General features: G+C 43.5%; 1 protein-coding gene across 1 annotated transcript in view; it reads right to left on the reverse strand.

Annotated features, from left to right (window-relative positions):
• The window catches only part of LOC147607894 (protein PSK SIMULATOR 1-like), a 219970-nt gene that overhangs the window by 157125 nt on the left and 46132 nt on the right, over positions 1 to 16713 (reverse strand). Inside the window, exon 2 of the mRNA XM_086790057.1 lies at positions 15124 to 15440. Coding sequence (XP_086646183.1) covers positions 15124 to 15440 — 317 coding nt within the window. The remainder of the gene's footprint in view (positions 1 to 15123; positions 15441 to 16713) is intronic.

A 16713-nucleotide genomic window follows, 5' to 3' on the forward strand; every position in this document is an offset into this window, starting at 1 on the left:
ACATGAGTTGCAGGGCAAGGGAGTGCACCACCATAGCTCTTAACCTGCAACAATCCACCATCATGGCTGCAAATGAGCCTCATTCAGCGCAAAATCCCACGCTTCCCTCTTCCCAGTGTGGAAAATGCACATAAATTTGACACTTGGCACATTTTTAAGCCTTTTCCACATGCAATCTTCCAAGCTAAAAATCTCCTGACTGGTTCACATTCTCACAACAGTCCTTTGCCAGCTTTTGGTCCCCTTGACATTCTGCACAAACTGACGCGAACACTTTTCAATTCCGACACTGCCCAAAATAGCAGTTCCCTAGATTTTAGGGATGATATCATCTGCATTCCTTCTGGTCTCCTGACCATCTTTGACCACTATGGTCACTTCAGAATTTGCTTAGAATTCAAGATACATTCACATTTCGGTGGCGGCCACTTACTAGTGTAAACCGGCCTATGCCCTCATTCAGTGGCCATGTCCTGGACACTGTCATTCATCTTTCAGTGCAGTTCTCAGGCTTAGCCAACCACTGGTCCAAAGTCCCACTGGCTGACCCATTCTGACATTGCAATGGCCCAAGCCCTTCCAAGAGATCCCGGGGGAAAACAACAGCAACCAAAGAGAAAGAAAAGAAAAATATATATTTATAAAGAAATGTAAATAAGGAAAACAACTGCAAAAAGTTTCACCTCTTGGTGACATACCCCCCTCTTGAAAGAAGCAAGCGACCTCGATTGCAAGTCCACATGCAAACGGATGACACAGGACGATCACAAGATTCCGCAGGTGATTAGTGTCATCGCATGTATCCCCTGCCAACGGATGACACGGGACGATGATAGGGATTCCCCACTACCATTTGTGCCATCGCAGGTTCAAGCCTTTCAAATACATGTTTCCGGATGCAACACAGGGCGATAGCATATATCTTATACTATTAGTGTCACAACATGTAAATCATTCATTTGAAGCGTAACAAATACAACTTCAAAGCACTGAAAGTTCATTCATTGATTAAGTCATTGACAACAAATGTCAAAACTGTACATTGCCAAACATATAATACAAATGTACAGGTCATTCAGAATTCAGGTTCAAAAAGCAGAAATAACTGGGACAGACTCTCCTTTCAGCTTCACATCCAAAACATGAGTCTTGTCCCTATGTACAATTGTGATTTTCCTGTTGAAAGCATCCAACACTGCATGTTTCCTATGACACCATGGAATTCCTAGCAGGACATCACATGCTTCCAAGGGCATGATAAGAAACTCCTCTGTGTCGACATAACTCTGTATACGCATGCGAAGTTTGCCAAGTATAGGAGTGACAGGAACTAAATGCCCAGGGCATGCCAAATCAGCCTGTCCAACTGGTCCCATCTCTTCAGCACGAATTCCCAACTTGGCTGCCAATGCTGGTGAAATAAAGTTGGCTCGAGCACCAGGGTCAAAGAAAATCAGCACTGTAGCATCTCTGATTTTACCCCATGCTCTGCATAATTCTGTCGCATCATCACATGGCTGGTCACCAACCATGTCAGGTATCAATCCTGCACTCGGCATTGTCTTCTTCTTCGGTGGCCCTTGTTTATCCTCCGCATCTTTTGCTGGCTGTTGTGGACATTTTGCAACCATATGCCCTTTCTGTTCACAGATGAAACATTTCCCAACTTGCATCAATGCCTTTCTCTCTTCAAATGACTTGCCATACAGTGGCCTCTTCTGTCCTTTGTCTTGAGGTTCCTTCTTCACTATGCTCTTAAAGCCACGTGAACCTCCCTGTAGCAATGCATTAGCCATGTTTGCATTCTCAATGAGCTCAGTCATATTAGAAACATTGGTCTTAATGCAATAATCCCTGATTTCTTTGGGCAAACCACAGCAATACTTCTCTATTTGCTCTGACAATGGCACTGTCCTGTAAGAAGTTACTAGCAAGAGTGCATCCCAAAACTTCTTATTGTACTCTTCCAGATTTGCACAATTAGCTGCATCCAGTTTGTGCCATGCTGTCATGACATCCACTTCGAAGGTGTTTGTCAGCCATGCAAAAGAGAAGTGCTGCTTGAATTGGACCCATAAAGCAGGTGCCTGTCCTTGCATCAACAGTGAGGTCCACCACTGCAATGCGTTAGCTTTCAAGAAAGTAGCAACCTTCCGCACCTTAGAAGACTCTGTGAAGTTGCCTCCAGTGAATGCAGCATCAAACTACTGAATGAAAGTCAGCGCTTTCAACTTGTCCTGCATCCCACTGAAAGTCTCAAACTTCACTGCTTGACCACCTTCTTTGTAATCCTTCTGCTTACTGCTCTTGGGGGTCAAGTAATCATAGACTGGCGGCTGTAAGAATGGTAAATCCTTCTGCACTTTCTCTGCACCAATCCTTGCTGCCCTTTGTCCACTAGGCTGAGAAAATTCAGCCACATTAACAGGTGTTGCGGGCCCCAAAGCTGGACTAAAATAAGTTTGAAATCCGGGCTGCACACCTATATTGGCATAAAGAGGGTTCACAGCTTCCATAGGCATCATTCCTGGTGACCCTCTTGACATCAGTCCTGGCAAAGCTGTGGGCGGCCTAGCCATGGCCTGGAAAACAGACCCACCACCAAAATAGCCAGGCTGGGAAGCAATGAATGGAGGAATGGTCGGCATGACTCTTTGCACATTACTGCCCTGGCCATTAAATGCATGTACCTGTGCCTGGGTAACATGTTGCACTGGATCAGCTAGTATCACAGGTGCCTGCTCAACATGCTCTACCCTCATTTGCAACTGTTCTTGTGCCCTCTCTACTACATGCTGGGATGCTTCAACCTGGGAATCCCATGTACGTGGCTGCAAAAATTTCTTCATTCTGGGATTCTTAACTAGCTGCTGAAAAAGTTCCAAGCATGCTAAGAAGCTGTGCCTGAAACAAATCCTCCTGTTCCTGTTCTTCCTCTAACAAGGCTGGCTGTACTACTCGCTCCGTCCGAGCAGAGGCTGACACCTAGGCACCTGTCACCTCTATACGCTGTCTGCGAGTAGAAGAGGAACTCTCTTCGGCAGGGAGCTTGCCTTTCCCTTTGTCTGTCATACTGTCAACTGAAAGTTTAAAAGAACCTGTATCCAAAGAAAGAGACCGTACTCTTTCTCACCTGTAATCAGTTGTACCTCACTAAGTGTGTCTCTTGTTCACCCAATCCAATCCGTGTCCAGTCTCTTGCAGAAAAGAGGACCCTGTCCCGGCAACGGAACCATAAAACCGGTCTATGGACACATAAAGCGGTAATTCATTCACAAATAACCTGGACTTACTCAGACACACAATCACAGAATCCTCGCTCCCTCGCTCAACAACACATTGGCCCCGAAGTCCGGCGCCCCTTGCGGTATTTCTTTATTGTTAAAAAGTTGGAAAATACAAAGCACGAGTGCAACACAGCACTCTACTTGCACCAGCTGAGTTTTACAAATTCTGGGAGAAATTTGCCAACATAACTGCACTAAAACTGTTCCATAACATCTCAGAATGAGTCCCAACTGACAGGCTCACTTCCATAGGCATCAGACTACCCAATGGAGTCCAACACATCACAATTCAGCTTGCTGTAATTTTCTGCACATACCTGTTTTCAGCTCTGTTTTCAGCCCAAATTAACCCTTGTACTGTCCTGGAAGACTTTAGCAAAGTCCTACTGCATTCTGGCATCAACCAGGCAACATAACAGCCCAAAAACAGCACCTAAACAGTGCTGAAACAGCGTTGTATTGAAGAGGTTATTACCCTCTTCTGTCCCTGCTTTGGTGTAGGAACTAACTACACCGGTTCCTGTTCAAGGAGGCAACTAGCCTCTGCATATAAGCATGAAATTCACACAGTTGTACCTGATTTTATCTGTTGAGAGCATTGCCATAGTCTGCAAGAGAGAGAGAGAGAGAGAGAGAGAGAGAGAGACCGTGGGGAGCAAGCTCAGCCCTCAATACATGAGTTGCAGGGCAAGGGAGTGCACCACCATAGCTCTTAACCTGCAACAATCCACCATCATGGCTGCAAATGAGCCTCATTCAGCCCAAAATCCCACGCTTCCCTCTTCCCAGTGTGGAAAATGCACATAAATTTGACACTTGGCACATTTTTAAGCCTTTTCCACATGCAATCTTCCAAGCTAAAAATCTCCTGACTGGTTCACATTCTCACAACAGTCCTTTGCCAGCTTTTGGTCCCCTTGACATTCTGCACAAACTGACGCGAACACTTTTCAATTCCGACACTGCCCAAAATATCAGTTCCCTAGATTTTAGGGATGATGTCATCTACATTCCTTCTGGTCTCCTGACCATCTTTGACCACTATGGTCACTTCAGAATTTGCTTAGAATTCAAGATACATTCACATTTCGGTGGCGGCCACTTACTAGTGTAAACCGGCCTATGCCCTCATTCAGTGGCCATGTCCTAGACACTGTCATTCATCTTTCAGTGCACTTCTCAGGCTTAGCCAACCACTGGTCCAAAGTACCACTGGCTGACCCATTCTGACATTGCAATGGCCCAAGCCCTTCCAAGAGATCCCGGGGGAAAACAACAGCAACCAAAGAGAAAGAAAAGAAAAATATATATTTATAAAGAAATGTAAATAAGGAAAACAACTGCAAAAAGTTTCACCACCTCGTGACAGAGACAGTGCCAGTGGCCACCACGCGCATTTTCAGGAGCCTCGGACGAAGGGGTGGCTATTTGACACATTAGTCACACCGGCATTGATGTATGGAGCAGCGGTATGGGCGCTAGGCCTTGCTACCCATTGGTGGACACAGATAGAGAGACCACAGGCCCTCGTGATGGCACGCATGATACACAGCAAACCGTCAGTACCTCATGACATTATCCGAGCAGAGTTTGCTGCGCCCCCTATGATGGTAGAGGCCATATTCCAGACTATATGCCTGCTAGACAGATTCAAAGAGATGCCACAGGACAGATTGTCATACAGAGCTTTTGAGGCATCTAGACAGCTGGCTGAGGCGGCAGGAGACAAAGGATCATGGTATGCACAGGTCACACATTGGTTCTCACAGCATGGCCTAGACATGGATCATCTACCACCATTCCAGTATGACAGGGATGCACCACATATCCATCTCTCAAAGTGAGAGAAACAGAGTATTGAGACAGGATCTATGGCAGCTCTATACACGAGAGACATGGATATCGCCTACACAGCCTCTTCCACCGAAGATGCTATACTACAGAGATCACTTCATGAGTATCACTGATGATGGATTTATAGAGAGACCTAGATACATGGAGGGCTTTTTACCACACGGCTCCCGAGTGGCTATTGGTCAGCTTAGAGTTTCATCACACCGATTGGAGATTAAGACTAGCAGAGCAGCACGGATCCCCCGAGAGGAGAGAGTATGCAGATTGTGCAGAGAGGAGGTGGAGAGTGAGGAGCATCATTATGTATGCAGATGCAGAGCATATACAGCCATCAGAGAGATATCCCATTTTATTCAGAGAGCCACATTCCCTACGCCAGATCTTTGAGGGAGCAGACCAGCGCATACTGGGGAGATTCATTCTAGACATACAGCGCCACAGAGAGACATCATTACAGGCTCAGACAGCTCCAGAGAGGGGGGACAACAGACACAAATCACTACATTTTTTCAGAGATCCATCCCACTCCCAGCCCCTACATGGCAGGGAATTACACTCCAGAGAGCAGAGACACTCAGAGCCCGCTAGAGACAAAGGACACCTGGCTTTCGGACACCACGCCTATACCAGAGAGAGATGACAGAGATCAGAGCTCAGTTTCACAGAGAGGGTGCAGAGCGACTAGCTCGCTTCAGAGCACACCCAGGCATGTTCTTCAGGGAGCTGTGGACACCCCCTTCATTGATTTATACCATTTTATACCCCCAGTATGGTACAGGATGGAGCTAGCTAGGTTGCATATCATGATTGTATACTCCATGCATATAGCTTTGCATTCTCCTAGTAGTAGAGCTCCATCCCCTTCACCACTCATTGTACTTATTGCACACCCAGATTCAGCTTTTTAGTTCAGTACTTTTTCATTTTGTTGGGATGACAAAGGATACCCCATACAGGTACACCGATTTGTCTCATAGGCCGAGTTCGGTCTTTTGGAAGACGTTAATAAACTCTCTCTCTCTCTCTCTCTCTCTCTCTCTCTCTCTCTCGCACGCATGGTTGCTCAAGAGTTGGTTGTACAAAAATACCCTTGCATGAAACCGGCCGTACAACAACATAGTAGTATCCTCTCTTTTGGCCACATGTAAACTGATCGTACAGCTTTAGTTTTATTCCTCTCCTCGCTTACAGCCCACACCGGCAACAACTCTCATGTGTCTTCTCTCTCCAAAACGATCGTACAGTTGTGCTTTTCTCTCTCTCGATATTGGCCCTACAATAGCGAGTTTTCTTGTGGGTTTCTTCAATGGTACCCCTGGTGGAGAAGGAAGAGTTGGATAAGACCCCTGATTTACCACTTACTCTTGGGAATAGGCCTCGTGATACAAAGCCCAAGCGCACGGCTCTAGGAGAGGAAATTATCCCATAGAGTGAGTCGAGCCCGTCTCGCCACGGAGCAACAGCAGCGTCCAAATAATCTTTCTATCCGGCAATTCATCCAGTGACTTCGCGGTCGCCAAGGAAGCCCTGGGAAGCATCAAACATCTCCAAGGAAATCCATGGAGCAAAGAATCTACGGAGCGCTCTCCAGTCACAGTAACCTCGGGGTGCTCCCCAATAACCTCTCCCTCTCCATTAACCAACTTGTCAACCTCGGACCACTCTCCAGTAACTAACTACTCAGAGTCAAAAATGATGTTCAGTTTTAGCTTGATATAACATTTCCATCTCTTGGATGGTCGGAAGCCCATTAGCTATTGCAAGCTTCACATCTAGTCTGTCAGAATTGTGCTTCTATCGAACACATGACGGTGTTTTGTAATCTGTCAACCAAGCAAGCTAATTCCGAGCAAGATAAAATTGTTGGACAATCTCACGATATTTGAGATTTCATATTATTAGATGCATATATGAGGATGATTTTGGCATAGCTCTATGCTGTGATTTTGCTCAAATCCTCTGGTAGTTACTTTTGGTTTTCAGATGATATTTATAAACGGCAAGCCTATAATAGATATATGGACCAATTGACTCCCTGGTGAGTGTTATGTGAACTCATGGAAGGGTGGTATGAGACTCCCCCGTTCAGGGTTGAGCACAATCTTGCCTTACACTTAAGCAATTAACACAATTAAACAAGTTGAAAATGGCACCACAAAATGAAGCTTAACAAAGCTGAAATTCAAATCACTTGGACACTACATTAGGGCCGGCCCCCCTTGTAATAGATTGTATTATCAAGATTCCTATTACAAGCTTCACGGGCATTCACATGCCAAACTGTCCATAGTTATTCACACAAATGAAAACAGCATTGTAAACATGGTTACTGATGTGGATAATTGCTTCCATAGCTTCCATTTGATTTCACAATCTCACTCCTCAATCCCTCATAGCTAATCAAATGCAACTATGCTCCATTGGCATTCATACACAAACATTGTGTGTGCCAAGACTGAAACATAGGACCATAATGACTAGTATTCAGATCATGAGTAAGTGAAAGAGAGCTTAAATGAGCTCTTACCGTAATTTTGTTCCTCGCCTTTGAGTACAACCATCGTATGGTTGATGTCCACGCTTCCAGGGGTCCATTTCCACTGCCGGTTGAAATCAGGGTTTCTGTAAATTAGAGTTTTTAGCAAGTATTTGGATTCCAAAATTGGGGCTTTGGGTGCAAAAGCTGCCCAAAGCAAAGGGCTATAGATGTACTATGGTTGCTCCAAAATTAGGATTTTTGACAGAATTAGGGTTTACAAAAAATTTGGCAACGATAGAATATTTAGGAGGCTCCATATTCATGAATAGAAGAAGAATTTAGCAAATTGGTGATCATATGGAGACTATATAAGTAGAAGACAAGATTTCTCAAGCTTTCATGGCTATGGGAATCATGAAAAAGAAGAAAATCAGCTTTCCCATAAGTGTGTGTGTTCAAAAATGAAAAGAGAAGCCCCCGTATAGCTGGCGCCCACTTCCAGAGAGAGGAGAGAGAGGGAAGATAAGCTTTCCCAACATGTAGAGGATAAGTGGAGGGTGCCAATTGGGGTACCGTCCAAATCCCTCCTCTTGACATGTGGGAGGCCGCCCAAAGCTCATAACATGCTGAAAAGGACGCTTGAATATGTACCTGGCCAACCAAGAGTGAAAACTAGTCTAACCTCTTTATGAATTGTTCGCCCGAACTTTAATGAAGTGTGGACGTCCAAACTCACTTATAACTTGGGCGGACACACTTATTAAAGTGTGGACCTGCAAAACAAAAAAATGAGTAACATAGAGTAAAGTAGTATACTTACCACCTGTCCACATCCCACAAACGAGGTCAAAAGACAGTTTCACTCCCACAGTTCACAAGAGGGCATCCCCACCTCATGAACTACATGCACAATTCACACATGCAGCAAAACAGTTCATGCAAAAACAGGTTCAAAACCTTACAAGCATAGATGCAATGCAAGAATGCACCATGGCACAGTTTCCCATTTCATTTAGCTAGTAGTCCATGGTACCATATTCTGGATATGGACACGGATCAATATTCCCAACCTACATAACCAGCCTACTGGCTCTTGGTGTTGACAAACAAGTCCTCGACCATGCCAGTCCATCTTATGGAACTCGTCCATAAGCCTGAAGTACAGAGAATGCCCAAATAGTGACATCCCCCCCCCCCGATTCGAAACAGTTCACTACAACTGAAATGCTTCTAGGTATACTCCTGAAAGTAAGCTTCATCCATCTCCATGGGAGAATAATTCTTAAATTTCACAAGATAACGTCTTTGTAGCTTGCCACCTGCAAGTTTACACTCTCTATGAAAGACAATTTGTTCGAGTTACAAAAACCTCTACCAACTAATCCACTTCCAAAGGATCCTCTAAGACTGGTTCCACAAGTGGAAGTCCCACATACTTGCGCAAGAGGCTCACATGGAATGCATTGTGTATCTTCCGAACCCACATCATTTATCTTTTTTATCACTTTGAAGGGTCTATAATACCTGGTAGGGAGCTTAGGGCATGTTCCCTCCTTACTACGTCTCTTACTAAGCCTGGCTTTCTCAAATTTCAACAATACCAAATCATTTTCTCCATTTGCCTTCTATAATTGTCGGCGGCCTTCTTATGCTTTGCTTGAGAACGTTCAATGGCTGTCCGAACCTGTGCAAAAGTAATATCAAGGTCCCTTGTATACTCATCGGCAGCAAAAATCGCATCCATAGTGCATAGGATGGGTGGTAATACCACTTTTCCATACATGATCTCAAAAGGAGCCTTGCCTGTAGAAGCATGTACCGTATTATTGTATGCAAATTCCACAAGTAGTAGATACTTTTTCCAAGAAGATCTTTGCCCCACCACATAGCATTTAAGCAAATCCAATACAACTGAATTTGCGGCTTCACTTTGTCCATCTATTTGAGGTTGATAAGCCGACGAAAAATTCAGCTTGGTGTCCATGTTATCACATAGAGCTCTACAAAAGAGGCTCGTTGTTTTGGGATCTCTATCCCCCACAATTGACTTAGACATACCATGATGCTTAAACACCTGTGACATAAAGAGCTTGACCATATGCTTAGCTTTTATGGTCTTCCTAACAAGTATGAAATGTGCTTGCTTGCTAAACGTGTCCACAATGGTCCAAATTGCATCATTACCATATTGTGTACGAGGAAGATCCATAATGAAATCCATTGTGATGCTTTCCCATGGGGCTGGTTAGGAATAGGCAAAGGCTGAAGTAAACGAGGAGCCTTTAGCCTATCAAACTTTACTTTTTGACAGATGATACATGCACGAACAAAAGTTTCTATCTGTTTCCGCATGCCTAGCCAAAAGAAACATTTTTAAATCATTTGTGTAGTGGGAAATATTACCCTATGTTGTGCATATGGAGGTGCATGACATTCATCCAAAACTTTTGGCCTTAAGTCTTTTACCACGCATAGGAAGCTATCCTTCATAAGATAGCCATCTTTAACCATATAAGATGGATGTTTATGACCAAGCATCAAATCAGCCAATATATCTCCAAAATCAAGATCCATATGATACATTTCTCGCATACTAGACAAGTCCTGATGAGAGGCAATCGAAATTGCACCCACACATGGCTTTCTTGATAAGCATCAGCCACCACATTTTTCTTGCCACAGGAGTATGCAAAATCTGAAAATGAAACACTGAGAGGAAATTGGCCATCCTCATTTGCTTTTCAAAGAGTTTAGTTTGCGTAAGAAAGTATCGAAAACTTTGATAGTTGATTTTGACCACAAATTCATCTCCCAATAAGTAGTGCTTCCACACTGTAAGTGCATGAACAATGGCCAATAATTCCTTCTCATAAACGTCAAGTATAAGCTTGGCATCACGTAATCTCCTGCTTTCATATGCAACTGCATGTCCCTCTTGATTTAGGACAGAACCAATACAATTGCCACATGTGTCACATTCAACAATGAATGGCTTATGCAAATCGGGTATGATCAAGACTGGCCCAGTAATAATGGCATTCTTGAGAGAATTCAAAGCATTAATTTCAGCTTTCGTCCGTTGTGAACATAGCACGTTTCATGGTCAATTCATGCAATGGCAAAGCAATCATTGCAAAATGGAAGACAAATCTCCTTTAGTATGAGCATAAACCAAGAAAACTGTGTACTTCATGTATGGATTTAAGTTCTGGCCAATCGTTGATGGCTTGGATCTTTGCGGGATCCATTCTCACACCATCTTTGGAGACTATATGTCCCAAATAGTAAATCTCTAAAAGGAAGAATTCACTCTTTTTGCCATTTATCATAAGTTTGTGTTGCCTCAATTCATCAAAGACCACTCTCAAGTGCTACTTGTGTTCTTTCTCATTCTTGGAAAACACAAGAATATCATCAAAGAAGACACCTGTAAATGCTCTATGATTTCTGAAAATTCGGTCCATCATGCGATTAAAAGTAGCTGGAGCATTGGTGAGACTGAAAGGCATAACCAAGTACTCATAAAGACCAAAAGAAGTGCAAAAAGCCGTTTTATGTACATCCTTTGACATCACTCGCACTTGATGATAGCCGCTCTTTATATCAATGCGACTAAAACATGATGATCCATCCAATTTGTCCAAGATATCATCTATCGTTGGATTTAGAAACCGATTTTTGATGGTTATCTTATTTAATGCCCTGTAATCCACACACGTGTGAAATGAACCATCCTTCTTTTGCACAAGGAGAACGGGTGAGTAAAATGGCGATGAGCTTGGCTACACTCAGTCCTTCTCTAATAGCTCCCCAACCTACTTCATGATCTCCTCTTATTAGCAAGCACTCACACAATATGCTGGCCTATTTGGCAGTGAACTTCCCGGCACTAATTCATTTCGGTCGAATGGGAGACATACCAAGAGAGTCGGCAAAACAATCCTTAAACTCACTTAAAAAATTCAGCCTATCATGAGGAAGGGTATCCATATGTACATTAGCATGTTCCACTTCATCAAGTACAAAAACCAAGTACGAACAAACACTTTTTTTCATTGCTTTATTGATTTGTACATGAGATACAACGGGTACAGTATCACCTGACACACTGGCGTCTATACAATGCTCTCTACCTTTGTACATAAAAGAGATCTTGTTGGTTTTGTAGTTTTTGGTGGGCTCAAGGCGTGCATGCCATGGTTTTCCAAGTAGCACATCACATCCACTAAGAGACGCAGTGAGAAAGTTCACGTGGTCGAGATAGCCTTGGATGTGTATTCTCAACTTTCCAATGTGAGGAGTGACCTTCACATCCTTCTCAATAAAGGCTGAACATGCATTTATTTCGAGTCCCATTTCACCTACTTCAATCCCCAAGGCGGCAGCCATATGAGTCGTGATGAAGTTGTCAGTAGAGCAATCATCAAACATGAATAAGGCAGGCTGTTCTTTGAGTTGCCCCCATGCTTTGCATACCATTCTATCCATGCTTGTATGTCCCATATTACCCTGCACATCATGTATCATGTTTATACATGGTTTGGGCTCTTCTTCTTTCTTGCTCTTGTTTGGACATTGAGGAGAAATGTTGTCTTTACTACCACATCTAAAGCATTTCCCTTCACACATATATTGCATTCTTTGTTACGGAGATAACCCAAAAGTGCTCTTTTTGGGTGGTTGCTTCTTCTCCTTTGCATCATCGGCCTTTTGCATGCCTTTAGTATCCTTAAAACCAGAATTTTCAGCCTTATGCTCACCTTTTGCATTTCCAAAATCTCTTCTTGGTGGCTGTCCACTCCTTTGAACAAAAGGGCCAGCCTTGTCCTTTCCCTTTCCCAAGCTCACATCAATCCTAGATTGCATCCATTTAACATTTACCTCTTCTGAAGCCAAAATGGAGTTTATAAGTTGGCGTAAAGTTTGATTGGGATAAACTTCCACCCCTCGTTACCGATTCAAACTTCCTCTTCATTTATCTTCATAAAGGGACATGCTTCCATTTGCACCTCCCAAAACTTTGACACATAAGAGGAAATAGATTGCCCTTCTTTTTGTTACAACCTATACCATTTCCGACATATGTCTTTGACAAAATTTGGAGGCAAAAACTGCTCATAAAACTTCTCTTTAAATTCAGCCCATGGAGCAATGGTATTGCCTGCAAGTTTCTCAGCCAACCACCAATGTGCAGCGGTGCCCTTCATCTACATTCCCACGTGTTTTGAAGTCTCGGAATAATTGGCTTCATGGAATGCAATTTCAAACTGGGAGATAAAAGATAATGCTTTACCTGAATCATACTCCCCATGATAAACCTCAAATTTTAAATGCTTGTCACCCACATCAAATTCTTTGGCTTTCTTTCTATGGTGGTGGGTTTGTTCTTCATGTGCCATGGCTGGCCACTTCCCTGTATCCAAAGTAGGCACATATCGTTCATGCTCCATACTTAGAGGGGTTGATTTATGCATATGCTCTTTGGAAAGGTTTTCAAGTGGTATAGGAGGCCTACAAGAGGAAGTGGCGTGTGTGGTAGAGGCACAATGAGAGGTTGCAAACACTCTTCTCTTTTCCTATGCACAACCGATGTCAACTTTGATGCCACAAGAGAAGGCCAACATACATTAGGTGGCTTTTTGAACATAAGCCCACCTTGTTTACCTATGATTACATCACCTTGTCCCATAAGATAAGAGATGGCCAAATCTCTTGGCTAGACTCCCAATTCCAATGCAACATTTTCTAATGCATCATTCACCGGTCTGGGTCTTGTAGATAATTTGATACAACACATCAACTTCGACAAAACTGCAAGGGAGGTATGGAAAGTGTTGAAAAATCTCTTTGGCAATAAATTTATAACTCCAAAGTGTTCTTAAAACAAAAATACTACACATTAAAAATGAAGGACCATCACTCATTTCAAGAACACTTAAGCACTATTGGTTTTTTGTTACAACAACTTGGTACCCTCGCTGGCAACATTGATGAAGATGACAAGACAGCTCTCTTCTCTAGTCTTGAAGACATAGACAATTCAAAGAAGTGCTCTCGAGTGTCTAGAGAGATGACTTATGACAATATGATAGCAATTCTTGATGAAGACAGGAGTTTACAAGACCAAAACACAGTGGTCCTCAACATGGAGAAAAGCTTCTTCTCTAAACAAAGAAAAAAATTCACAGGCAAGGTACTGAAGTGTACGAATTGTCGAGAACTGGGCATACTGAAGACAAATGCTTCAAGAAAATGGCAAGAGAAAAACCATGCAAACTTGGTGACAAAAGATGCAATTTCAGAGGAGCGAGAACTAGAAAAGCCAGAGACTTCTACAGCACCACCTGATAATGCCCTTTTTGCTGAACTCTTCGATCTATCTCTTACAGAAATAGATACAGACTGGGCTTTCTAGCCCATTCTTAACTCTTTTTGTTTGAGTTGGGTCCTCTGCCCAGGTCGTCCCCCTTGTTGCAAGAGGCGCCCCATACTCTCCTCTTCAACTTCTGGAAGCCACTGTAGAGAAGCTTCCGTCCTAAGAAGATATCATTGTTTCTATGGTTTGTCGCCCACAACTTCTGTGCACAGGCTGCCCACCAAGTTGGAACCATTGCCTTTTGGACTTCGTGAAGGCTCGACACATCAGATGCCTGGTCTGCCTCTTTACAATAGAAAGTTTGGAGATTTTCTTTGTTACCTTGGGTACAGAAGCCTAGGTAATGGAGGGGAGCAGCACTTTAGCACAAGGATGGCACGGCTCGGCTGGTGCTGGGGCTGGGGCTGAAGTGTCACCCCCATCCTGGCCACAGAGGTTCAAACAGCTCCTTGGACCCCTCTCCCAAGGACCAGTGATTGAAGCTCATCAGCATCGCAACTTGGCACACCTGGCTTGCATGCTATAGCAAGGCTACTGTGGGCATGGAGGAGTGCCTCTTGGGTGATTCCCGAGTTATGCAGGAGTGTCGTGTGGCTTTTCTCTGCACTTAGAGCCCAGGACCCCTCCTCGCCCAAGGCAACGGCATTATTGTTTGGCATTACAAGCCCATAGTGTGGCTTTTCTCTCCACCCCAACATGTGTAGTCTCCTTCTAAGAGCGCCCAGCCATGGAGGGAGCTTCCTCCCTATCATTGTACATATTATGAGGGCAGTAATCTGCTTTTGAGCATTTGTATTCCCAAGGGGGGGGGGGGCGGGGGGAGAATAGGGGGCGGAGGTACCCCTTGAACACACACTAGGTGTCTAGTAGCTCCTCTTCCTCTGCTGCTGATTCTTCAAACAAGCTAGATTGATGTTTTCTCAAAGTAAAGCATCAATAATGGAAAGCATCTTACTTACAATGTTATTACACTCTCAAAAGGAAACTAGTTTACTGCAACCTTGGGCCACTAGGTAATATTACCTCTAGAAGAGTTACACATTAAGCACTTAGACAACAGGTACAAAGCATGATTAAAACAACTAGACTAAGAAGTGCACGCACTTTTTGTTGTTGAAAGCGCTTACTTTTTGTCTGCAGCAGCAATGCTCAGAAGCTCTGTCATGTTTGTAGATACCAAGCGCTGGACACCTTCAGAACATAAAACTTCTTCTTTCAAGGACTTTATGCTCTCGGCTGATAATGACTGCTTTAAACTGTAGCCCTTGGCAATGGTGTTAGCCACTTCAAATGCTAGTATCCCAATTTTGTTTCCTTTGGATGCAGCTGCAGATGCAAACCCGCTTCCAAGGTTGAAGTTTGTCATACTACTTCCTATCGTATCCAATGCATCAACGGCTTTACCGATACCAGCAGTCCCAGCCCTCCCAACTACTCCAAAAACCTGCCACGCCGATGATAAAAGGAGCACAAATTGCAACTTCAGAACCACAAATGCAGAACTATCTAAAACATTGAAACTTCACACTTGGGAAAGACATTAAGTGTCTTGAAATGTACCAAAACACACACTTTATTAGAAATATTCCTACGGAAGGATTTATACAAACACACACACACACACACACACACAGAGGTATGTATGCATGAAAATATGTAAATATGTACGCATGTACGTATGTAAGTATGTGTGTGCATGCGCATTGTCACCAGGAGGTGAAACTTTTTGCAATTGTTTTCCTTATTTACATTTCTTTATAAATATATATTTTTCTTTTCTTTATCTTTGGTTGCTGTTGCTTTCCCCCGGGATCTCTTGGAAGGGCTTGGACCATTGCAATGTCAGAATGGGTCAACCAGTGGGACTTTGGACCAGTGGTTGGTTAAGCCTGCGAACCACACTGAAAGATGAATGACAGTGTCCAGGACATGGCCATTGAATGAGGGTATAGGCCAGTTTACACTAGTAAGTGGCCGCCACCGAAATGTGAATGTATCTTGAATTCTAAGCGAATTCTGAAGTGTGGTTGCAGATGCATTGTCTCGCAAACCACAAGTGTCAGCTGTTTCTATTTCTTATCACCAGGAATTGGATGATATGAAAGAGCAGTATGCCAGTGATGAAGATTTTTCCAGAATCTATGAGCAGCTAATGAATAATCAACATCATGATCACTATGTTCTGAAAGATGGCTTTCTCATGATGCATGGAAAGCTATGTGTGAGTCGTGACTAAGCAGTTAAGGCCGAAAGTAATGCTAGAAAGTCATGCTCCACCGTATGCTAGACATCGAGGCATTGATGCTACAGTGAAAGCGGTTGAGACTTTCTTTTATTGGCCAGCTTTGAGACGTGATCTTGATGCTCATGTCAGATCTTGCCTAGTATGCCAGAAGGTCAAGTTTGATAGACAGACGGCACCTCGGTTATTGCAACCACTGCCTATTCCAGAGAGACCATGGGAAAGTATTGCCATGGACTTCATTTTTGATCTTCCAAGGACAACGACAGGGAATGATGGAATCTGGACTATAATATGTAGATTGAGTAAGCAGGCACACTTCATTCCTGTTAGAAAGAAGATAAAGCCCGAGCACATGGTTAAGATTTTCATGCAGAATATCTTTAAATACCATGGTATGCCACAGTCTATTGTCAGTGACAGAGACCCAAGGATGACTAGCTTGTTTTGGAAAGCATTGTTTGAGAATATGGGC

This window comes from Cibotium barometz, chromosome 54, assembly GCF_041138505.1.
Source record: "Cibotium barometz isolate CiBa-2024 chromosome 54, ASM4113850v1, whole genome shotgun sequence".
Classification (NCBI taxonomy): domain Eukaryota; kingdom Viridiplantae; phylum Streptophyta; class Polypodiopsida; order Cyatheales; family Cibotiaceae; genus Cibotium; species Cibotium barometz.